Source organism: Desmodus rotundus, chromosome 4, assembly GCF_022682495.2.
Source record: "Desmodus rotundus isolate HL8 chromosome 4, HLdesRot8A.1, whole genome shotgun sequence".
NCBI lineage: Eukaryota > Metazoa > Chordata > Mammalia > Chiroptera > Phyllostomidae > Desmodus > Desmodus rotundus.
In genome coordinates, this window is record NC_071390.1 from 67,076,780 (window position 1) to 67,100,855 (window position 24,076).

The 24,076-nt window shown below is 41.0% G+C and overlaps 2 protein-coding genes across 6 annotated transcripts in view; one reads left to right on the forward strand and one right to left on the reverse strand.

Moving 5' to 3' along the window:
- Positions 1 to 24,076, forward strand: part of WDFY4 (WDFY family member 4) — a 353,171-nt gene that overhangs the window by 271,270 nt on the left and 57,825 nt on the right. The gene's annotated exons all lie outside the window — the stretch shown is intronic.
- On the reverse strand, positions 3,387 to 23,180 carry LRRC18 (leucine rich repeat containing 18). 3 transcript variants are annotated; one of them, XM_045196060.3, is made up of 3 exons: positions 22,750 to 23,180; positions 8,025 to 8,881; positions 3,387 to 4,723 (listed from the first exon to the last, which is right to left on the reverse strand). In XM_045196060.3, exons 2-3 carry the CDS (start codon positions 8,786 to 8,788, stop codon positions 4,702 to 4,704), a joined length of 786 nt encoding a protein of 261 aa, XP_045051995.1. In that variant the 5' UTR covers positions 8,789 to 8,881; positions 22,750 to 23,180; the 3' UTR covers positions 3,387 to 4,701. The 3 variants fall into 3 exon arrangements, with proteins under 3 accessions (XP_045051995.1, XP_024416952.1, XP_045051997.1); XM_024561184.4 differs by having other exon boundaries at positions 3,387 to 4,728; XM_045196062.2 differs by lacking the exon at positions 22,750 to 23,180 and adding an exon at positions 14,228 to 14,305 and having other exon boundaries at positions 3,387 to 4,728.

Below are 24,076 nucleotides of genomic sequence, written 5' to 3' on the forward strand. Positions count from 1 at the left end.
AGGTCAGGGGCTTGTGTCTACCCAGCTTGGGCAGTCCCACCCAATGATAGTGACCACACTGTGGAGATGGATGTTTCCCAAGAAGATCCAGGTACTGTTATCACAAGACGGGTGAATGCTGAAGTGTCAACAAAAACAGATGGCCATCCACTGCTCCAGCCAGAAAGCTCCCCCAGGGACTACAGCACTCATGGGCTGGCTGTCCATTTTCTCACTCCCTGAAACTTCTCTTTTTTTTTGCATCAACTTTGAAACAGGTCACTTCACTGAACCCCATTTTTCTTTGCAGATCACCCTTTTCTAAAAATATTGTGTAATATCTCTCAGTGATCATGTAGCTGTCCCTAACAGCTGTAAGCCATTTCTATTTTATTGTCTTCAGGGTCTTAAAGGTGCTTTGCCCCAACAATGTGTACCTTTATCCCCACAGGTAAGGGTCTAAATTTCTGCCCCAGATAGAGAGGGAATAGATATAGATGAGGGACAGAGGAGCCAAACTGTGGCTATGACCATGACTGCCAATTAGAAGAGATAATTCTTGCCCTGGGGATGAGTCAAATGTACAGAAATTACTTCCCATTCATCCATAGAGATAACCATAGATGCCAACCTGTATACCACTTTGCACCTGTGGGACAGCTGGGCAGTGTGTGGATTTTATTTCCATTGTGTTAATTTTTTTCCATCATGGCCATCTGAGCCTATTGGAGCAGGATGTTCCAGGGCTGCTCTGTGCTTCCCTGGCAGAGCCCCATAACAGCTCCAAGCATGATGATGCTTGGAAAATATAAAATGGGTAAGCTGCTGAGGTCAGTTGAGAACAATACATAGTGCTCCAAGAAATGCTTCATAAGCTAACAGAAGGGTAGGTTCGACAAAATGAGGAAGCCCCAGTCAGATTGTCTGAGACCATGCATTCAGCCTGGGCACATGGTGAGGCTGTACGGCCAGCTGTGACCTTTGGGATCAAACCAGTTTGGGCTCAGAGTAGGTACTCAATAAATTGTAATTTATTTGCTTAGTTTCAGAATCACCTACTGTCTTTCAGGGGCATGTTTATAGAGTGCTTGATAAAAACAGGCATCTTCTATACTATTTGCTCTTTGGCCTCCGTCCTTTCCTGCCCTCTCTCAAGAGCCCCAGTGTGCCTTCAGAACTTCTGGATGCGGAGGCAGTGGTAACTCCCAGCCTTAGGCTAGCCATTGTTCCTGACATTTTTTAATTTGCATTTCCAAGGGCAATGCCCAATCCATACTATTAGTCTTTAAAAATGCCAACCTGTGTTTTGGACACTCTAGTGATCATGAACTTCTCTGCATTAAAGAAGGTACATGGTCCATTCTGAGAGTTTTCAACCAGCCCAAGATGCTTGGCTTGTTCTATAGGTTTTCATACCTCCAGCCTCCAGCTCTTGGTGACTGACTTAGCCCCTCTGGAGGCCATCCCTCACACATAGGAAAACAGAGTCTTTGAGTACCAGAGATTTGCCTAGAATTTCAGTGGTCACGGCAGCTTTCCTAATTGAATTCCAAAGAGCTTCCATGGGCCTGGATTCCGAGGAAAAAATACTTGCAAAGTTTGGATGAACCTAGGATCTGTAATCCACCTATGTCTCCCCATGGTACAAGACTAGACCATTCTGAAAGCAGCATGGCAGCATAATCAGACATCCATGGGCTGCTGGGCTCTGCAAGCCGACAGGGGTGTCTACTCTAAAACCAGCTAGACCCCTTCGATAAGTCTGACAGCCAGAAAACTCCGTGGTAGACATAGGCAGGCTCTGCTGAGAGGTGAGGGCACCAGCCAGAAAACAGAAAGAATAGCTGAAGCTATAGGGAAAGGACAGCTTAGTTTGGAATCTCATTGAGAATAATCACATATGCTTACAATTATAGTTATCTGTACCCTTCCACAAAGGTCTGAAAAAACCTTCAAAATTAAATATAAGGTACAATGATCCTTTAAACATTACCCTAGAGCTTCTTTAAAGGAGGAAAAAAGTAAATGTGATCATGAACCTGGAGTCATCCAGCATTTCTAATCGTCCTGAAACTATCAAAGAACAAAGCCATTGTGCTGGGTTACATCATTTTTCAATGACAAATAACAAGAAACACGGGGATGTTTATACTTCTCCCCACAAAATATACTTTCTCTTGGCACTGAATATCAAGTGTGCTCTTGCCTGAAGGGTAGTGGGTACCAAAGAAGTCAATTTCATTTTTATAAAATTTGAAAAAACAGCACTGCAGAATATAATTCTCTATATTGTTTCTCTGAAAAAGTAGGGCCCTAACATCTGGACTTATTTGTATACAGGCATTTCTTTGGGAAGCTGGCATAATCTAGCTCAGTTGCATTGCTTCCCACTGATCTCAGTTTGTACTGAGTGGAGAGTTTAGAAAACTCAATTTAGAAAAACTCAGATACAAGATTAGGACGCCTATCTGGCTCTTCCACTCTCACACAACACAAATCTTCAAATGTGCTAAAGGCCTTCTTCCGTAGCCGTGGTCTCTGCCCAAGTAAAATACTCACTTGATGTGTCGTCAAGTCAGAATTGTCCCTGGGCTTAGAGGAAGCTGTTGGATTTGAGACAGTGCTTATATTTGGGACCCTATTGTATCTGGGTATTTATAATTTCCGAAGTGTTCTCTCAATTGCATAGCTTACTTAATAATATTTAGAATGAAATGCATTTTTTTTGGCACAAAGTTCTACATTTCAGTTTTGTCAGAATTTCCTTCTACAGATTATCTTTGAAAAATAATGAAAGAAAGAAAAAGAATTTAAAAATCAAACCATAAGAAGCTGCAAATACCTATAAGATGACCTTCCAAGATAGTAACAGCCCAGAGGCACCACTGCTGGCAGCGTGGAGGCTAAAATTGAAGTCCTCTTCCTCCCCAATCTGATCCTTAGTCCTGTCTCTAGAGATTGACATGGCTGACCAAGTGAGAGGCTATGGTGTCTGTGATGCACACAATTACTTTGGTGAAGAGAGCTGCAGCTCTGTCACCGAGTGCAGAAACATGCTCTTAGGCTTCTTGGTACAGCACAGCCCTGGGAGTGTGATTGTAGACTACCCACCTCAGACCTGGGTCCAGAGCAGGATCACCGGAACCAGAGTGAACTGAACAACCTGGTGGGATGCTTCCATGGGGTTAGGGACAGGGGTACAGAAACCCAGCACTGTGAAGGCAGAAATCCACTGGTTCAAAGCCCCCTCATCCATTTGTTTTTGGGCCCAGCCTCTTCCAAAAAGCCTAGGACAAGGGTAGAGAAGCCAGGTGTTTTCTTTTATTTCAGCATCTTTCTCAGGGACCTTCAAGGACATGATGAACGATGGGTAATTTAGATTAGTTTGGTGAACTGAGGTGAAGGTGCTCTTTGTCCTGAAATGCCTTAACTCTTTGGGATGCTTTTAGGGGATAATCTTCCCCATGGTTACTCATAAATTAGCACTTCACACATGTACAAAGATCTGTTTATTGCTGCGTCTAGGTTGTAAGATTGTTTTTAATTTTTTTAATTTTAAATTAACAACAGATTCACAGGAAGTTGCAAAAATAACACATGGACTCCCCACACAGCCTTCATTTAATTTCTGCCAATATTTGCACTTTATGTAACTATAGTATAATTTCAAAACTGGTAAATTGACATTGGTACAACATGTGTGCACAGTTTTTTGTCATTTTATCATATGTGTAGTTTCGTGTAACCACCACCACCAGCAACACACACAATTATTTTTATTGCTGCAAAGCTATATCTTGTGCTACCACTTTGTGATCAAGCCCACCCTCTATCACACCTCATCAACCTAAAAGCCTGGCAACCTCTGATTTGTTTTTCATTTCTATCATTTTTGTCATTTAGAAAATGTTTTCCATATGGAATCATAGAGTATGTGACTGTTGGAGATGGGCCAGTTTTACTCAGAATGTCATTGAGATCCATCTGAGTTCTTGAATGTGTCAATACTATATTCCTTTTTATTGCTGACAAGTATTCTATGGTATGGATATACCATAGTGTTTAACCATTTGCCTATTCAGGGAAATTTGGCTGTTTATAGTTTGGTGCCATTACAAATAAAGAAGACTATTTACATTTAATGTAATGTAATTATTAAAATGTTGGGACAGAAGTCTGCCATTTTATTTTTTGTTTCTTATTCTCTTCCCTGTTTTTCACATTTGTTTTCTTTTTCCTTCCTACCTGTGCATTACTGACAGATTTGTTAAAATTCTACTTTGATTTACCTATAGTATTTTAGTGTATTTCTCTGTATGAATTTTTGTATACATTTTAGTTGCTTGAGGTATGTACATCAATTATGACAGGCAACTGGTATCAAGATTTTACCAGATTAAGTGAAGTGTATAGACCGTAAGTCTTTTAAGTCTTAATGTCTTCTTTAAATTTTTTAATTGTCTATAATTTATATCTATTATTTTCTTTAATATTTCTTTATATACATGAAAAAAATATTTGAAAAATATTTCCAAAGTCATTTTCACACACAGATGATCTAAAGCAAAGAGAGGCATAGTGAATTTAAGAAGCAAGTCAGTGGCTTGGCCAGCACCAGGGAGCTTGGCTTCCAGAATGTTCCCCTTCACTCTCTCCTTCAGAGAGCTTCTTCAGAGTTGATTATTCATGTTAGCTGATCAGTCTTCAAGTTTTTGCCATAAGCTACTCTAGGGAGATGCTGAGCCTATCCTGGGAATGGAGACACAAGAAGCAGAGGCAATTACTCCAGATCACAGAGGCACAACACAAGGACAGAGGGTCATACATGGGTCACCTAGGTTATGCCTGGCTTTCAGAGAGGGTGGTGAGTGGGTTAGTGGAATTAGCTTTCATTCTGTTTGGAAACCCCATGGTTTTCTTATCAAGTATTTTTAGGCTTACTACAATTTCCAGGAACTAAAGATTAATGTGGTATTTTAGAGCATGAAGAAACATCAACATCAAACATTTTCTTTGACAGAAAAAGAAATAAAATGTAGAAAATGATTCCTAAATGATTTCTATCTCCATTCTTTGCTTCATCTTTACCACCAGGGTTTCCTGGCTAACAAGGTATCTAATGTGAATATATCCTATGGAAAACCAAAGCCCTCTGTCCATTGATATCTCAATGCTGATGAAATTAAATACACTTAAAACCTCTTCCTGCCCTGGCTGGGTGGCTTGGCTAGGTTGGAGCATCATCTCATACACCAAATGGAGATTTGATTCCCAGTCAGGGCACATACCCAGGTTTGTGGGTTCAATCCCTGGTCAGGGCATGTATGGGAGACAACCAATTGATGTTTCTTACATTGATGTTTCTCTCTATCTCTTTCTCTCTCTCTCTCTCTCTCTCTCTCTCTCTCTCTCTCTCTCTCTCACAACTTCCTCTCTCTTTAAAATCTATAAACATATCCTTGGGTGAAGATAAAAAAAAATACTCTTCCTAAGATATGGCTGTGAGAAGGAAAGCATAAAGAAGCACCTAATTCAAAGATGGCAAATAAAAGTCATCTTGCATGCCAACCACTCAGTTGGCAACAAATCCAGAGTGGTGCTTTGGAGAAGGATTTTGAGGACAGGTGAAGGGAAGGAACTGTGCTGCGATGGGGCAGAGAGCAAGTAGAGGGGCAAATTCATGCTGCAGGCCAAGATCCTTCCTAGGGGCAAAGGGAGATCTTTTTTACTTAATTCCTGGTTCTTTTGATGATCCTTTTGCATAAATAAGAAGGGAACACTAATTCTAAGGAGATTCTATAGTTCTTGGCTCAGAGATGAAGTAGCTGACATAGCAGGAAGTCTACCTTAAGGACATGTTCAAGGCCCAACATACTAGTAGTGGCTCCTGGCATGACATCTCACCATGTACACCATAGACACTACTGCTCCGTTAATCTTCAGAAGGGCTTCTAATTTTACCTAACATTAAACTAAGGGAAAAGTATAAAGGATGATACGTAATGCTGGCAAGGACACAGTAAAATGGATTCTCTAAAATATTACTGGTAGATATATGAATATGCATAAACTTTTTATAAGGTAATTGATAGCATGTATCAAACATTTTTTAAAAAACACACCCTTCAACACAATATTTGCAGTAATGGAGCTATACTAAGGAAATAATGCAACATATTCAAAAATCTTAATCTTTCAGACTTTCATCACAAAACTGTTTCTATAAGTGAAAAACTGGAAACAAATTAAATGCTCAGTAGTAACTTATAGTTATGAATATCTATGTTTATCTTGAAGATGTCTGAAATTATGGTTATTAAGACCATGTAACAACACAGGTTTCAAAGAAAGATGAAAATGAGGTGAATGCTGCAATTTTAACTACATAAAAATACACACAGAAGAATAACTAGTAAGGAACTCTGTCAACATTATATCTGGCTTACACTGTAGAATTGTGTCTACTTTAAAGCTGTTACGTTTAAAATTATGGTGTGGTTTTGTCACTTTTATAATGGAAAACATTTAATAAAGGAAACACTGAAAAGGAAATTTTTAATCTATATCTTAGAAAGACAATGGGTAAGCATTATAAAGAAAAATAAGCAATGAGAAGTAAAGAAATGAACTTGCAGTCTGCTGTGGTTTATAATGTGAAAAAAGAAATAAGCTAGTCTCACCAGCATATTTCTCAGTGCTTTCATTTGACAGAACTGGCTGTCAATACAGAAAATTCTTCATTAATTTTTTTAAAAGCTTCCCTAAAGATATCTTTCTTGATGCTTTTATGCAGTATGGAGGTGTGAGTGAGTGGCACAGTGAAAGTTCTCTGCTATTGTGAGGACTGACTCTACCCCTGTCACGTCTGTCTAAAGACCTGGTATAAAGAGGGACAGTGTCCAAAGTACAAATATACATATACTTTGAAATGCACAAAGCTCCAGTTCTTAGAGAGCATTGACTTCTACTGAGTACTTATGTGCTGTGTGGTGTTTGCTTTAGATGCCCAATGACCCTTAGAATTGGGGTCATATTATTCCCACCTTACCGATGAGGGAACCAAATCTAAGTGAGAAGCCCAAGAAAATGGCAAGAAGAGGAGCTGTCCTGAACCTACATCTGGCCAACTGCTGAGTCTTTGACTTTCTCTCTGCCAAGTCAGCCCTGTGCACTACATGGTCCTGATCTCCTAATTTCCTCAGATAATGGCATTCTGTCTGTCTGGTTTCAGTGGGTCTTCCCTACAGGCTGCACAGGATAAGCCAAGCTTTTCCCCATTGGACACAGTCCCTGCACCAAGCACAGTTCCTAGTAAGGTTATTTATTTATTGACTGTGCCAACCCATACCCATAGCCTTCTTTTCCTACTCCTACAAGAGTCTGGAAAAGAAGTGGGCAGAATAAGATGGGACTGAAACCTCTTTCAATCATAGTTAAGGGCTTGAGGTTTAGTCTACAGAAAGCACCTAGAGCAGATTATGCAAACACAGATAAGAGAAAAAGATGGCACTGCTTTGAGCCCAATATGTTATCTGCCAATACTTAATGGTAATACCTGCCCATCTCTGTGTCCTATTTTTGTTCCCATCCAAGGCTAAATGCCCATCTGCTCCTAGCACCCATGCTCTGAGATCCCTGACATTTGAAGCTTTGCCCCCAAACAGCTCCATAGAACAAGTTCCACTTTCAGAAGCTGGTGGTTAGTTCTAAATGTATGATGATGAAACTAAGAGTGTGCTAACAACATCAACTGCTCAGACCATGGGGCTGTAGGCAGGAGAGTTATGGAACAGAAGTGAGATGGAAAGCCCTTTCTTTAATCATGTGTGGGTGTGCATGTGCAGAGAAGACAATAACAAAGAACTAAAAGCCTTTCAATCAACAAAATCACAAACCAACATGGTAGGGAAAGGTATTTTATGGGCTTGGCTGGAGGAACTATTGCAGTAATAAGGCGATCTCTCAATTTTCTGCGGATGCAGCCCACTGTCATCTACCCTCCCTCCATTTTCCCTTTCTGCCTCAGGGTCAGGATCCAAGGTCACCTCCAATCTTCCTGAGACTCCTTGGCCATGGAGTTGGGTGAGACCAAATTGCTGAAGATGGCTTTTCTTGATGTTGTCACAGCCATGCTCTTGATTCTGTTCAGCTTGTCTCGGGCCTGCTGGCATTTTCTCAGGCAAGGCCCACACAGATCCTTGGCCTCGACCAGATACAAGTTTTCCAGCCTCTTGATGGAGTCTATGAATGTGTCAGACTCCTCTGCCATGGGGAAGGGGTTTCGTTTTGTGTTGAGCTTTTTTAGCTTAGGCAGCTTGGAGATGCTGTTGGGGATGTTGTTGAGCAGGTTGTCATGGAGTCCTACCTCATGGAGCTCCTTCAGAGCACCCAGTGTGGTGGGCACACTGTCCAGGTGGTTCAAGCCTAAATTCACAGTGCGGATGTTCTTGAGTTGGTTGAGTTCCACAGGCAGCCCATTGGTGGTAAGCCTGTTGTTGCTGACATTGAGGTAGAGCAGAGTAGTCATCTGGCCGATGGACTCAGGGAGCTTGTCAATGTAGTTGCTATGCAGGTCCAGCCACCGTAGGTTCTGGAACTTGGAGATTGAATCAGGGATCTTCTTGATCATATTCCGACTAAGATCAAGCTCATCTATATCACTGAGTCTCAGAATACACTTGGGGAAGTTGGTAATTCCCATCTTGCTCAAGTCGAGGCGTTTTCTCCCATCAAATGTGATTTTGATACAATTCTTAGCCACATTGAGGGTGATCTTCTTGCCCTTGGGGCCTTTTCCACCCTTGGCCATGTTCTTTAGTAAAGGATGTATGAAGTATGTTGTTCTGGTTGGTTGGTGATCAGTTTGAGGAAAAGATCACATGAAATTGCTAGAAGATATACTCTAATAAGAGGAAAAAAATATCAAGTTAGGAGATGATATGAGGGTACTGGATTCCCCCAAAATCATGCTTTTCTCTCTAATAATGTAAAATAAGAGCCCCAGCTGGTGTGGCTCAGTGGATTGAATGCCAGCCTGCAAACCAAAGGGTCATTGGTTCAATTCCCAGTCAAGGCACATGCCTGGGTTGTGGGCCAGGTCCCCATTAGGGGACACACAAGAGGCAACCACACATTGATGTTCTTCTCCCTCTTTCTCCCTGACTTTCCCTCTCTCTAATAATAAATAAATAAAATATTTTTAAAAAGAAAATAAAGAAGAGAGTGGAGAGAACAGGGCATTAGCAGAAGTAACCTAGACAAGGACCTTCAGCAAACTGAATGCTCTCTTCTCAGTGTTTCCAGATGTAAAGTGAGAGGTGCAGGTTTGGCCTGAAGGATGCTCAATGCCCATCTGGCTGTGCCATTCCTGACTTATTATGAATCTCTCCATTGTCCTGAACTTTCAAATATCCTGCCTCTCTCTGCCCAGGGTACATGTATGTGTGTTTGTGTGTTTTCTTGGAATCTGCCATTTAACAGACCCTCATATAAATCTAGTCTTTCCTTAGAGTTATCTCAGTGTTCCTAGTGTAGGACTGTTAAGTTCTCAGAAGTGCCGTAGCATGGATATGAAGGAATAGGGTGGGAGTTAAGAATGATTTAAGTGCCCTGCAGTTTCTGTACTTATATCTTTCTTCACCTTTAGGACCCAGAGGAACTAGTCAAGCTGTGGCTACTCTAACTGCCATACAATGGGAGCAGCTCATAAAAGTCTTTTTCTCAGCCCACAAGTAAGAGGATCTGCCTACACCATGCCTGTTAGCATGGAAGGGCCAGGGCTGAACTTAGTGCCTGGCAGAACTGAAAAGACAATACTGCCCTTTATACCTCCTGCCCCCTGCCCTGCCTCTGTTCCCATTCTTCACAGTGAAATTCAACTGTATAAACCTGTGCACTGAAAGGTATTCTGATGGTTGTGACTGCTACCGTATGGAGAAGTAGAATGCACAGAGTGAGGGGTGGATTCTGGCCTCAGATGCTGGCTTAGAAGTCCAGCTCTACTACAAACAACTTTTTTAGGTTTCAGTGCTTCAGTTTACTCAGTTGTGGAAACACTCCTGTTAAGGGCTCCAAGGGTGTATAGATTATTTAACTATAAAGCTCTCACAAACTAAAATCTCACTCATGAACAAATAGCCCATAAAGACCTACATATTTTAAAGAGACTGAATTTATAGTTGAGAAGCTTCCCCCCAAAATTCTAGGCCCAAATGGTTTTATTGCCAAATTTTACCAAACATTTAAAAATGACAATAACAATTTTACATGATCTTTTTCAGAAAACAGAAGAAGGAGCAATTCCTAACTTATTTTCTGAGGCCAGCTCACCCTGATACTAAAATCACACATAGACAATATAAAGAAAGAAAACTATAGGTCAATATTCCCGATGAATATAGACACAAAACACTTCAACAAAATGGTAAATTGAATTCAGCAATATGTAAACAAACAAACAAACAAAAGAACAAACCCAAAACACAACAACCAAATGGAATGCAAATTGATTCATTATTCAGTGATCAATGTAATATAGCATATTAGGTTCAAAAGAAAAAAGTACATTATCATATCAATTGATGCTGAAAAAACATGACAAAATTTAACATTTATTCATGACAAAAACTTTCAGCAAACCAGTAACATAAAGGCTTTTTCTTAAACTGATAAAGGACTCTCTCTCTCTCTCTCTCTCTCTCTCTCTCTCTCTCTCTCTCTCTCCCTCCCCTTCCCTCTCTCTTTCATGCACACACACACACACACACACAACCAAATCATGCTTGGTGACAGAGTAAATGCTTTTCCCCCTAGGTTTAGGTACCAAGCAAGAAGGCAAACTCTTACTTCCTTTTCAATATTATAATGGATATTGTAGCCAGTACAATAATGCAAGAAAAATAAAAGACATACAGATAAGGAAAATTGAAATAAAACTGTCCCTACTCACAGATGACCTGATTTGTCCACAAAAAGAATCCTACAGAATTTAAAGAAATAGTCTTGAAACTAATTAATGACTTTAGCAAGGTTGCAGGATACAAGGTTAACACACAAAACCCCCACTGAATTTTTATATCCTAGTAATAAATAACTGAATGCTGAAACTGGAAAAATAATAATGCTTTAGAAATTAAAACACTTGTGTATTTCACATTAGTAACAGAAATGTTCAGGATTACTAGGGTAAAAATTACAAAATATTGATGAAAGAAAGTAAAACTCTAATTAAGTGTAGAAACATACCATGACCATGAGTTGGAAGACTCAGTATGATTAAGATGTCAGCTCTTCCCAAATTGATCTAAAGATCAATGTAATTCCAATAAAAATCTCAACAGGATTATGCATGTATATGAATGAACAGATTCTAAAATTTATGTTGAAAGGAAAAGGAATTATAAATCCAAAACAATTTAAAAAAATAAAATTGGAGGATTCATGCTTCCCAATTTTAAAACTTATCATGTATTATAATATGTGATATTGGCAAAGGGACAGATATCTAGATCAGTGAAACAAAAAGTAGAATCCAAAAACAGATCCACATAACTATGGCCAATATAGTCAATTAGTTTTTGACAAAAGTTAGAGAAAATTCAATGGAGAAACAGCAAAGTTTCAACAAATGGTGCTGGAACAGTTGGTTACCCATATGCAAACAAAATTGAATCTCAAACTAGTGAAATTACCTCAGATTAACTCAAAATTAATGATAGATATGAATGTAAAATATGAAAACATAAAACTTTTCAAAGAAAACGTAGGAGAAAATCTTTATGACTTTGAGTTAGGCAGAAGTACAATCTTTAAAAGAAATTATTTATAAACTGGACTTCAACAAAATTTAAAATTTTTGCCCTGTAAAAAAAAACAACTGTTGAGAATGAAAAACAAGGTATAGGTTAGAAGAAAATATTTGCAAATCACATATCCAACAAAGTACTAGTGTCCATAATCTACAAAGAACTCAAGGTCAATAGTAAGAAAGCAAACAATGCAATTTAAAAATTCCTAAAAGATTTAATAAAACATTTTACTGTAGAAGTTATATGGTTGGCAGATGAGCCCACAGAGAGTTGCTCAGCATTATTAGTCACCAGGAAAATGCTAATTAAAATCACAATCAGATACCATTACAGTTATTAGAATTTCTAAAATTAAAAAAAAAAACACATAAAGACCAGTAATACAAAGATTTGGCAAGGATGTGGAACAACTAACAGTGCTCATATATTGTTGATGAGAATTTGAAACAACACATTCACTCTGAAAAACTGTGGCAATTTCTTATAAAATTAATCAATACATATGAGCCAGCATTTCCCCAACCAGGTATTTACCCTAGAACAAAAACTTATGTTCACACAAAAACTTGTTCATGTATGTTTATAACTGCTCTATTCATATTGCAAAAACAGAAAAAAAAATCCAGAGATCTTTTAGTGGGTAGATAGATAAAGAAATTGTGGCACATCTTTCCCTGGTTGGTGTGGCTCAGTGGACTGAGTGCTGGCCTGCTAACCAAAGGGTCCCTGTTTCCGATTCTCAGTCAGAGCACAGGACCTAGGTTGCAGGCCAGGTCCCCAGTAGGGGGCACATGAGAGGCAACCACACATTGATGTTTCTCTCCCTGTCATTCTCTCTCCATTCCCTTCTCTCTAAAAAGAAATAAATAAAGTCTCTTAAAAATATTTAAAAAAGAAATCAAGGGGGAGGGTGGAGGTGGGTTTGGCTGGGGTAGAGTGGAGGGATGGGGAGAAAATGCAGACAACTATAATTGAATAACAATAAAAAATTTAAAAAAAGAAAAGAAAAGAAATTGTGGCACATCTTATGATGGTATGCTATTAAGCATAAAAAGGACAGATCTATTGATGATATATGCAACAACTTGGATATATCTCAAAAGCATTTTGCTGAGGCAAAGAAACCAACCTCAAAAGTACACATAATGGATAATTGTATTTATATGACATACTGGAAAAGCCACAACCATAGCTACAGATCACAGATCAGTAGTTGTTAGGGATGGAGGTGGGAAAGGTTTGAAGGGAAGGGAGTAGCTATTTGAGTATCTGGAGTGCCAGAACTACCTGTGTCCTCACTGTGGTGGTGGTTAGGCGAAGCTGCACATATGTTAGAGCTCAAAGAACTGTCTACACACAAAAAAGGCAATGTTATTACAGGTAAATTTAAGTTTTTAAAAAAACTTAAAAGTATTTGGGACCCTATATTCTATTTCTGTCTCTCTTACTTCAGTTGCTCTCTCAGACCAATGTGGAAGTCTGTGGCTTTTTTGTGCCACCCACCCTTCAGCCCTGTTGTGCTTTGTGAAGGTTGTCAAATGCACACCACGTGGGCACTGCCATGGTGTGCATGAATGTCTACCATGTGTATGCACATGTGCACACTTCAGGAAATAGCTGCAGCAGGTGGTGTGTCAGAAAAACTGTCTTACTGCACTTAAGTTAAAATTTAATTTAAAAAGGATGGACTGATTGGGAGGAGCCTGTGTTCTGATTGTATGTTTATCAATGACTTCTCCTCATGGTGGGTTGTCAGATTTAGCAAATAAAATTACAAAATGTCCAGTTACATTTGAGCTTGAGATAAGTGATGGGTAGTTTTTAGTATGCATGTCCCACATGTTTCATAGCTCTGTATTTTATAGTATTTGCCAACTCTGTCCCATGGGCCTGAACAACTAATAAAGTTTGCTTTGTCCATGACCCGAATTAGTCCTTTGGAACTAATTTAAGCCAAGTCAATGCTTATTCCTGCATTCCTTTGTTCACTCATTCAGTAAATATATTGAGAGCCTACTATGCATCAAGACTCTGTGTTGAACAGATGAGCAATAAACATGGCCAGTCCCCAAGTTCAAAGAGCTAAAATCTAGATTGTTACTGATTCTGGCCACCACATTCCCCTAAGCACCCAAAAGCCTGGGCTGTCTTTTGTGTCTCTTATATTTAACACAAAGTTCAGATCAGGGAGGCCAAACACTTCAAGCAAGGGTTAGAAGGGCTATGTGTGTATGGGAAGGCTGCTTCCAGGAGACTGGAGATCCAGCCAGTTTAGCCTAGCTGAGCCTGCTCCCCACAGCCTATCTGCACCATGATAAGAAGCCCTACCAGTTCTGATGAATGATGGGGAGGAAGCAGCATGGAGCTGTCTGCAGAATACTTCTCCATTAAGGAGCTTCTCTCCAACAGGAGCTTTGGCTCTGAACCTGCTCATTACTCACCTCCACAGCTAAGTAAGGGCTGGCTGGGATAATGCACTTCACCTCCTCCCCAATGTGTTTTGGTCTCCAGAAAGCCCTAGGTGAGATGGAACATGATCAGCCCCCATCACTCCATGCTTCTCCTAAGGGCCACCCTACCTAACTGGGCTCCCTGTGTTTGGTTATGGAGTGCAAGGTGTGCTGTGTTGCTCAGCGTCCATCCTGGATCCCTATGCTACTGAACACTACTAGAAGCAGACCACTGACAGGACATCCCTTCTCTCATTCAACTCTCAATGGTCAGCATCCTGCCCAGGCCTGCTGGCAAAAGAAATGTGAAAGAGATGATCTTTTGAAACAACTTACACTAGTTAGATGGCCTATTATCAATTCACAGAATCCTTAAGTTAGGGGCCAACCTATGCAAGGGAAGCTGACAGTTATAGACAGAAGAGATGTAAATAGATTGCTGGATGAATGGATGGGCAAACCAAAGGACAGTTGAATGGATGCATAGATAAATAATAGATTACATTTCACATGAACAGCTCAAGAAGCCAAATATGAGAAGTTTCTAAATGTACGATGTCATCTTGACTTGTACAATTTGTTTTTATACTTTGGAAAAACTGAGCCAGTTGGTTTAACTTTAATTTCTAATTAATTTTTTGATCCAGTCATTGTGAATCAAACAGCATGGTGGGACACCCCATGGATATCTAAATTAAAAATGTAATGGAAACCTATATTTTAATGCCATCAAAATATTTGCAAGCATTCCAGTTGTAAGATCATTATCATCACTATGATAATAGAATTTATCTGATGTTTTATGTTCATGTACCTTTATGTTTTTAAGTAAAACAGTTTTGGATATATCTGATGTTTTTATACATCTTGCTAACGTGACCTCATAATAATTTCATTTTTTGACTGATGCATTGAGACACAGGATAGACACACTGTAGAACTGAAACTCCAAAATTGCTTTTTCATGGTCAATACTTGGGACTAACTTCATGCAAGGTTCAAGCCATATGGATGAGAAATACCGTTTGCTTGTGGGCCATCTCTCAAGGGAAAATGATGCAAACTGCCCTCTATAAAGTCATTCATTCAAAAGTCATTGCATTTATTCTCTCCCACAATTCTCATGAGACCCATTCACTAGACATGTAACAGGCCAGCCTCACCTCTGCTGTGACTTCCTTCGTGGTTCCAAATCATTCATTGTGTCCTCCACCCCTCCCTAGAATGAGCTGTATGTTCACACAAGAGGCCACATGGCAGGTGGAGATGTGGGGTGATTACTGTGGAGTGGGCATGTCTCGAGCCTCTGGCCAGGCCTCTACAATAGGCATTAATGTTTAACTCAGGCAAAGTCTGCATGGAGGGAAAGAATGACCACTTGTCTAGCGCCCACTTTGGGTTAAGAGCTGTGTGCTCTGCTACTTGCTCTACAGTGTTATCTGGTTTTTAGAGTATAGACTCACTAGGAATGTAAACATGAAGTGCTTTTATTTTTTTCTACTCCTGCCCCACTGTATTATGTTGAGTCACTCTTCCTGAGGGCAGAAGGAGAGACTGGTGGGACAGGAACGGCCTAGAGGCAGAAAGATTTCTGTGGCATTCCCAGGACAGCTACACCAGACACACTTGGCAGAATTGATGGAGATGACAAAGACAGGCTGGAAAGAGATGCAGACGGGAGTGGAGTCTTACAGAGGCCCTGCCTGATAAGGATCTCCCAACATCAATTTGAGATATGCTACATAATGTCAAGAGCCACTTACCATCACTCAGTCAGGTGACATGTACCAAAGTCACTGTTGCAAGCATGCTGCTGGGCTCTTCTGCATCTCTAATCTCCATAGCATCTATGCCAAGTATCAATACTATTTTTTTAATAAGAGAATTGAGGCTCAGAGTGTCACTTAAGGAAGTCAAGTAACTTCCTGAAGACACACAGACAACACAGCACAGCCACAGATATGTCTGATACCTAAGCTATGATCTTTTCAGTACATTTTTCTGCCTCTCTCTTCTCTTCCTTCTGTTGCTGTTGCCCAAGCAGTAGGAAATACCTTGGCTTGAGGGACACAGTGCTGGGCCTAAGGACTCCAAGGAGCAGCAGGTAATCTGGAGCACTAGCATTCCCAGGGCAAGCACTACCTCTCTGACAAAAAATTATGGCTGCCTGCCCCACATGTCCTTTTTTAGGTGTGTGCTGTTTTGGGTCCATTCTAGTTTGGCGTGGGCTAGCCAAAAGGGGATTGCCTGAGGAGGCATTCACCACAGGCCACCTAAAGGGGACTGGAGTGCTCTCAGCTGAGGTAGCTGGTCAACTTTATGGACAGCGAGGAGAAGGAGATGTGATCTCTGTCCAAAGTCCCTGCAGGGATAACTAATATAGATGCCCCGTTGACTTTTTGAAGGGACTGCTTCCAAATCAGGGTCCCCAAAGAAACCATTTCAGCTGGACCCATTACCTGTTCACTCTACTACCTAAGGGCTAATGTGTGGGGAGCTCATTTTTGTAGAAACATATATGCATGAATATGTCTAAATATATCTACATAATATGAATTTTAAAGATATTTTAATAGCATTAATAGAGTCATTTAACTGTAAGAGCTTGGAGATCAGCAGTGAGGGGGAGGAAAGGTGGAAGGGAGGGGGAGAGAGAGAGAGAAAGGAGAGAAAGAAAGAGAGAGAAAAGCAGTTTAAAGGGTACACAGCATGCCACCGGTCAGTTCATTTACTAAGCATGTGCCTCAAGTGGGCAGTGATGGAGACAGGTATCTGTTGTTGCTCAGCCCTTCCAGTCCCCATGGGCCCCATGGTGAGTGTAAAGATACAGGTTTTTCATGCAGCCTGGTCTGAAACATTAGCCCACTCATTCCCAGGAGCTCAGAGCAGCAGGGCCCTCCTCTGCCCTCAGAGCTGTGGTTTGTGTGGTGGCCCTGACCTGAGAGGCTGCATGCAGGCCATCAGAGGTTAGACATTCACCATGTTCACTCCCTTTAAAGTCTAACTGCTGTACCATGCACTTCCACTATTCTCAAACAACAGCCTCCCCCATGTGTCCATCCTTTGATGCTATTCCCTGTCCCCTGCCCCCTGCCCCAACACACATTCTTCACACCACCTCTTGGAGGCACCTCAAGCTTTCTCTTCACAGAGCAACCTCCCACTTACCATTTCATTCTGTCACCACAGCTCTCCTTTGAGGCAGGAGTAGTCCTCCCACCCAGAGATAAGGATGCCGGTGGTGCTATGGCAGGGAGAGCGACTTATGCACTCACACAGCTTGCTTTGTCCCAGAATTTCTGGAAGGAACATTTCCCATGACATCCCAGCCTCAGAAAGCAGACTGTCTATATGGAAATTGTCGGGTTCATGTCCTTTGGCAATTATCAGGCTAATTTGAAAGTGCTCAAAAAGCCATGTTGATGGCTTTTGAGCACCTTCCTGGAGAATATGCATGTGTAGCTTTGTCTACCCCTAACAGTATTTGCTTCTCCATTGCCAGTGGAGCTCTGCACTTGGGCTGCCAGGGAAGCTGTTATCTGTCAAACTACCCCCTTTACCCCAGCTGAGAATAAAAATTCAACTTTTATTTGGAGCAAATGTTCCCAGGGGGTCACATGGCCCAATAACAAAAGATGATGATTCCTTATTGGTTTAATAGCATCCATTCTGTGATTCTGAATGTGTTCTGTTTTAATTGCATTTGTTAAAGGAACAAAAGGGAATAGGTGCCTTACAATTAAAATAAAATATTAAGATTATTAATTTAACAGACTAGGAATGCTCTGTTCATCAAGCAACACATTCAAAACATGCAAATGAATCTCTACGCACAGGAAAGTATAGGAACCTCAGTCAGTCCTGGCACCTTTAATCTCCATGAGGAGAGCAATAATTCAATTTCAACAACATGGTTTAAGTGCTGCTACCTTAAACCACATACATCACTGTGCTTTCTCCTCACAGCCATGGCCTCCCTTACAGATATGGAAACTGGAGTTCAGAGAAGCTGCTTGGTAGGGAGAAAACACAGAGTTTTGACCCACATGGGCTGCTGTCAGCTCCCCAGTACCATCCAGGGGACCCTGACCTCACTGAGCTTCAGGTCTCTTTCTGTAGATAGGATACTAGAAGCAGCTGCTTCTGAATGACGAGGCGAGGGTGAGTGGGGACCTCAAACACCTTTGTTGGGACTTTGTGTGAGGTGAGTTGGGGAAGGAGCTTTGGCATAGCTGATCCACGGTGGAGCCAGTCTTAGGGATTCCACCAGGGAGAAACCAGGTTCAGAGTCTATACCCCAGAGTCCTTGTTTACTGGGGTACCCCTGCCTCCTCTGTGCAGACTTTGGATTACTTTATCCTGGAGGACAAGGGGTCATACCTTCTTTGAGGCACAAGCCCTCCAGAATCACAGAGTGGGGTCAGTTCTTTTCATACCCTGTGGTTTGTGTATTCTGCCCACAACCCCATGTGGCCCCAGTGAGAATTTATTGATGGTAGGCATGGCACAGACCCTGGCGTACACTGGCAGGTACCCAAGTGTGGTATCCCCTCTGCTGTTAGGTAGCCCCCAGCTCTAAGGAAGGCTTTTCTATAAATCCACCAACCTGCAAGAGATACCTTGAAGGGGAGCTGAAGCTAACTTGTGAAGTCAGTGTGAAGCTGAGAGATACCTTGAAGGGAAGTCCTGAAGATTGACTATAAGGGGACAACTTAACTTTCCTTGGCTCTTTGGAAAATGAAGGCCCTCCTCACCTTCTAGAAGAAAATGAACAAAAGCAACAAATATATAAGGCCAGGTGGCAATAAGTGCTAGAGAAAGAAGGGAGACAAAAGAAATAGTGACATTAGGGAGATGTGCTTCTTAGGGTAGGGTGACCAGGAAGCACAACTGAGCAGATACTGAGGGAAGTGAGGATTCAGGGAGCTGGGGAGGGTGTTCCAGATAGAGGAAATATCAGATGGAAGGGCAGAGGGGAAGGGAGAAACAACAAGTGGAGGAGGAGGAAGAGGCAAGAAGATGGAAGGAAGAAGAAAAGGATGGAGGGAAAGAAAGAAGAACAAGAGGAAGAAAAGAAGGTCAGGACATAATTTAGAAAAAACAAAATGAGGGCAGACATGATCTGGCTAATTTTCCAAATGATCCTCTAACTGTTGTCAGAAGAATCCCCAGGGCATGTCAAACCAAGGAGAAAAGGTCAATGTCTGCACTTCTCTGAAGGAGGTCAGACAGGATTGTGACCTCTTTCTTCTGATTTCTACCTGAGAAAGGAGGAATCCCAGCCCTGAAGCTAGCTAGCATCAACCATTTTGTTGTACTGCGCTGGCCCTTCTGTTCTCTGAGCTGTGTGCTCTCAAATAGGGTCTGGAGTCCACCACGTAGCTACCATGTGCTGACCCCGTAATCCAGCCCACTGAGTGGGTGTACCTGGGAGCAATAGAAGTAGCCCAGGCATGGAAGGCAGTAGACCAGGCTGGATTGGAAACTACCTCTTCCACGTACTCCCTGAGGCCATGGCCAACCCACCTGCTCCTCTTCTGTCTATATTTGCCTTGCTAATCTATACTTGATTGCCTTGGTGATAATCACCTAGTTACAAACATGCATTATATCACATACTCACAGTTCCACTTCCTTTTTGATTAGATGAATTCTGTGAAGTCTGTTCATTTCCTGTGTGTATAAAAGTGCTCAGTAGAAGGCAGGCACATGGGCAGCAGGCAACAAATGGGTTCTGAGGCCAGTGGAACTAGGCTTCACCCCTCACCTTCACTGCCAACCTGGTTTTAATCATGAGCTCAATTTACGGATATGCAAAATGGGTTAGAAAATTACAGGTTGTTATGAAGAGTATTGAGGTGATGACTGTATCTTAAGTGACTAAATGTGTAGTGGGTACCCAGTGATCTGGCTCCGGCAGTCATTGCCTTTGGATGGTAAACTATGCTGGTAGGTTCATCAAACAGCACTGTCATGATTGCCTCCCTCAAATTAGCAGCCCAGAACACTCCCCACTGGTCATTAATTCCAAATGTAGGACTTGGGGAACAATCTTTGCTGATTCCCAAGCACAAAACTCTTTGCCACCTTTTAAGCACAGATTATTAATAATAGTATTAATAACAATAAATATAAATATAATGATAGTAACTTGTAGATATGGTTATACCTTTATCCACTTTTAACTTCTAAAGCTCACTACAGCCCAAGCTACTCACTTGCTCGTTCATTCATTCATTCATGCATATATTCTTTCAACAATTGGTATTTGCATCATTCTCTTGGTCAGTCAGAAGATATGCAGTGAATAAGATAAATATTGTGTTTCTCATGAAACTCCTAGTTTAGGAGAAAGCAAATAAAACAATAAAGACAAAACAAAAAGACCCGAGAATTCAGAAAATAAAATCTGGTGATATGGAAAGGAATGCCAAGAGTCAGGAAGAGACTAGCTGGGGGGAGCTGGGGATGAGATGGTTAGGGAAGTCCTCTCTGAAGTGGTCTTAGAGCCACAAAGGAGGATCTGGGGAAGAACACCTCAGGAAGGGGGCATACCAAGTGCAAAGCCCTCACAGTAGGGAGATGCTTGAGGTGTTTAATAAAAAGGAAATGTGGTGTTGGGGGTGGGGTGGTCAGAGCAGGGGCTGCAAGAAAGAGGGTAGAAGATGTGGGCAGAGTTGGTGGAAAGTTTAGAAGGATTACCCTGGCTGCAGGTAAGGTAATAGAGATAGGGAGGGGAGAGTAGATGAAGGCAGGCTGGTTGCAAGCAGAAAAAGAAGGGAGAACATACTGAGGGGCAGGGGAGGCAGAGGAGAACAATACATATTCAAGATACGTGGCTGAAGCAGAATTGATTGAACAATCTTCTGGTCGCATATATGGGTCAGACAAAATGCCAGAGCAGGCAATTTCTAGTGGGCCTGGTGTTTTCTATATATTTTGTATTGAGCCCACTTTACAGATAGAGCACTGAGCCTCCAGAGCATATCCCTTGTCAAAGTCACACACTATATAAGCATAGCCAGCATCAGCTCTGTTCTCTTGTCTGTGGGTTTAACTGCCATTGGGCTTTTCTATAAAAGTTTGATGTTACAACATCCTGTGATAAATTTGTCTCTCTGGGATAAGAAGGAAGCTGCTAACTCATCATGTTTTCAAAACACTAGCCTAAAGTGAGCTGGATCTTATGGGAACTTTAATCCTGGTCCAGGCTAAGCCTAAACCCCATTTTTAAGGCTCATCCCTCACAGGAAAGAAAGCATTCATGTGTTATCAGAGCCAGCTCTGGGAGTTGGGATGAATTCTATTGTGTGACACTGGTACAGAGCTTGAAAATTGAAAATTGGTAATGAATTACATTGGTAATGAACTAAAAGCTAGTGCAGGATGGTAGTCCATCATGCCCATTTGGGGAGGTGTGGTTCAATTGTACACCTTGTGTTCTAGGGGTGCCAGGGACCAGGGTACATTTGTCTTTGACCTCCTCCATCACCCAAGATGATGGGTGGAGATAAGAGCATGGTCACTCTCACCTCTCCTCAGCATTGCTAGCCATGGAGCATTGGGAAGATGAAGCTGGAGCCACCAAGCACCAGGCCCTAAAAATCAGTCTCTAGACAATTGTGGGGCTGAGGCACTGTGCAGAGAGGACAGTGGCAGTCTTAGCACCTTCCTTCTACCCTTCCAAGCTGAGGCTCAGGTCCAGATATTACATGTAATTCTCATAACCACCTGATGTATTAATTTTTATCTCCACTGGACAGATATGGCAACATAGGCTCAGAGAGGCCAAGTAGCTTGTCCACAATAACACAGATTTAAAATAAGGGCTCTTGCCTTTTCCCATTATACCTGCTGTGGAATAGGGTCATGAGGTGTGTGTTCTACTGTGTCCCATGAAGAGTCTATCCTTGCAAGGCCCTGCCCAGCTTCACACTCACCACTTGTTAATAAGTTCCAGTGTTTGGGAGAGTTTGTGGAAGGGGTTTGCCTCCAGATTTCTCAAAAGATGAATTGTGCTCCAAAGCTCACCACTGGTAGCAGTAATAAAGTGAGGTCTGGTTAAGTTACCTTACCAAATTCAAGCCTCCTGAGTGAACCAGTATCCACACTGCAGTTTCCTTAAAGGGTAACTGGTTTGGGGGAAGAAGCACTTCAAACACTAGTCTCTACCTGCTTTTGTAACCACAAAATGCTCAAGGAGACTCAGACTTTGGAAAAAAAAATCAGGCATGACCCCAAAGCCCCATGGACTCACACCCCATCCTTCCCAAGCTGGACTCACAGCTGGGCACCTGAGAACCCAGTTGGGTCCTCAGCTAGTTTTTTTTTTCCTGCCCAGTCCCTCACCTAAATAATGAATGAGCTCGCCTCTGGGGTTTGTAAATAAAGCACACAGGGAGAATCAGCGTTTCCAAAGCTGCTAACTCAGAGCAGGAGAGAAAAAGCAGAGTTTGAAGCGGTTTGTCAAAGTAAATATATAAATGCAGTACCACCACCAGAGAAAAACATACCTCCTTGTCCCAGTTCCTCCTTCTCAACTGTGCAACTTCATCACCAGGCAACAGGAGACTCCTCTGAAGTTAATTAGCATAGTCTTTACGCGAGTCTGCAAAGTGGAAGAACGCAATGGCTGAAAGAAAGGGTTTCCAGGACATCCAAACTTTTCTTCCTGGGCTGGGGCTGAGAGGACTCCCGCAGTGGGGTTACGCCTACCCAATCCCCGCAGTGCAGTGGGAGGGCTACAGCTCCAGGACAGAGCAGCTTTCCACTGCGACAACCCAAGTGGGCGTGGCTAACAGGGAAAAAGACACTTTTGTCTCTTTCAAGGGACAAGTAGCTTACTTCTATAGCATCCAGTCCCATGAAATATCATTACACTTCCTTGTAATTTGTCCAGGTAGCATTTTTCTACTCTTTGGCTTTTGAGAAGGCTGTCTTTTATCTGTTTATTTATTTAAATCTAATTATTTCTTGCATTTTTCTCTTTGCACCCTTTTTATACCATTAAATCTACATTTTGAATGAATGTGTAATACTGAATCTGGTGGATTTTGCTTCTCCTGTTTTTCCAGTTTGGCACTACTATAAATAAGTCTGCAATGAATATATTTGTGTGCATTTATAGTCTTTTGTTCAGGTTTTTTCTTTAAATTAAATTTCTAGAAATTGAGAAAATTGTTGAAAAGGGATAAATATTAAAATTATTATGCAAATAATAAAATAACATTGTAGAAAAATTAGAAAATGCATATATACAAATAAAAATAAAAATACTCTAAATTGTACTACCTAGACAGAATTAGGAAAATAATTATCAAGTAAATAATTTGAAATGCAAAATTAATCTAAAAAATAAAAATTTTAGAAAGTACAAAAAGCAAAATGAACTAGTTTAAATTAAAAAATAAAATATAATAAATCATTAAATTAGAAATACAGTTAACAACAAAAATTTTAAATGCATGAATTTTAAATACATGAAAAATTTATGTGTATGGTCCCACCACTTTTTTATTTAATAAAAAACTAAAATAAAATAGTTCATTTAATTTAGACAGTAAATGAATTTAAAATAATTAGCAAAGATAAGTAGATGATGCTAATTACCTGAAATCCTACTACATAGTGTTTTTCTAATTAGAATATTCATAAAAGTACATACTTTAAATTAGAAAATAAGTAACATAAAACACAGATAATAAAAAATAAGTCAATATTTTAAGGAAGAAAATACACAAGACAATAAATACATTTTAAAATACAGATATGTAAAACCTAATAAAAATTAAAGCAACTCGATTTCAGCATCTAGAGGTAACTTCATGTTGTATAACCTTC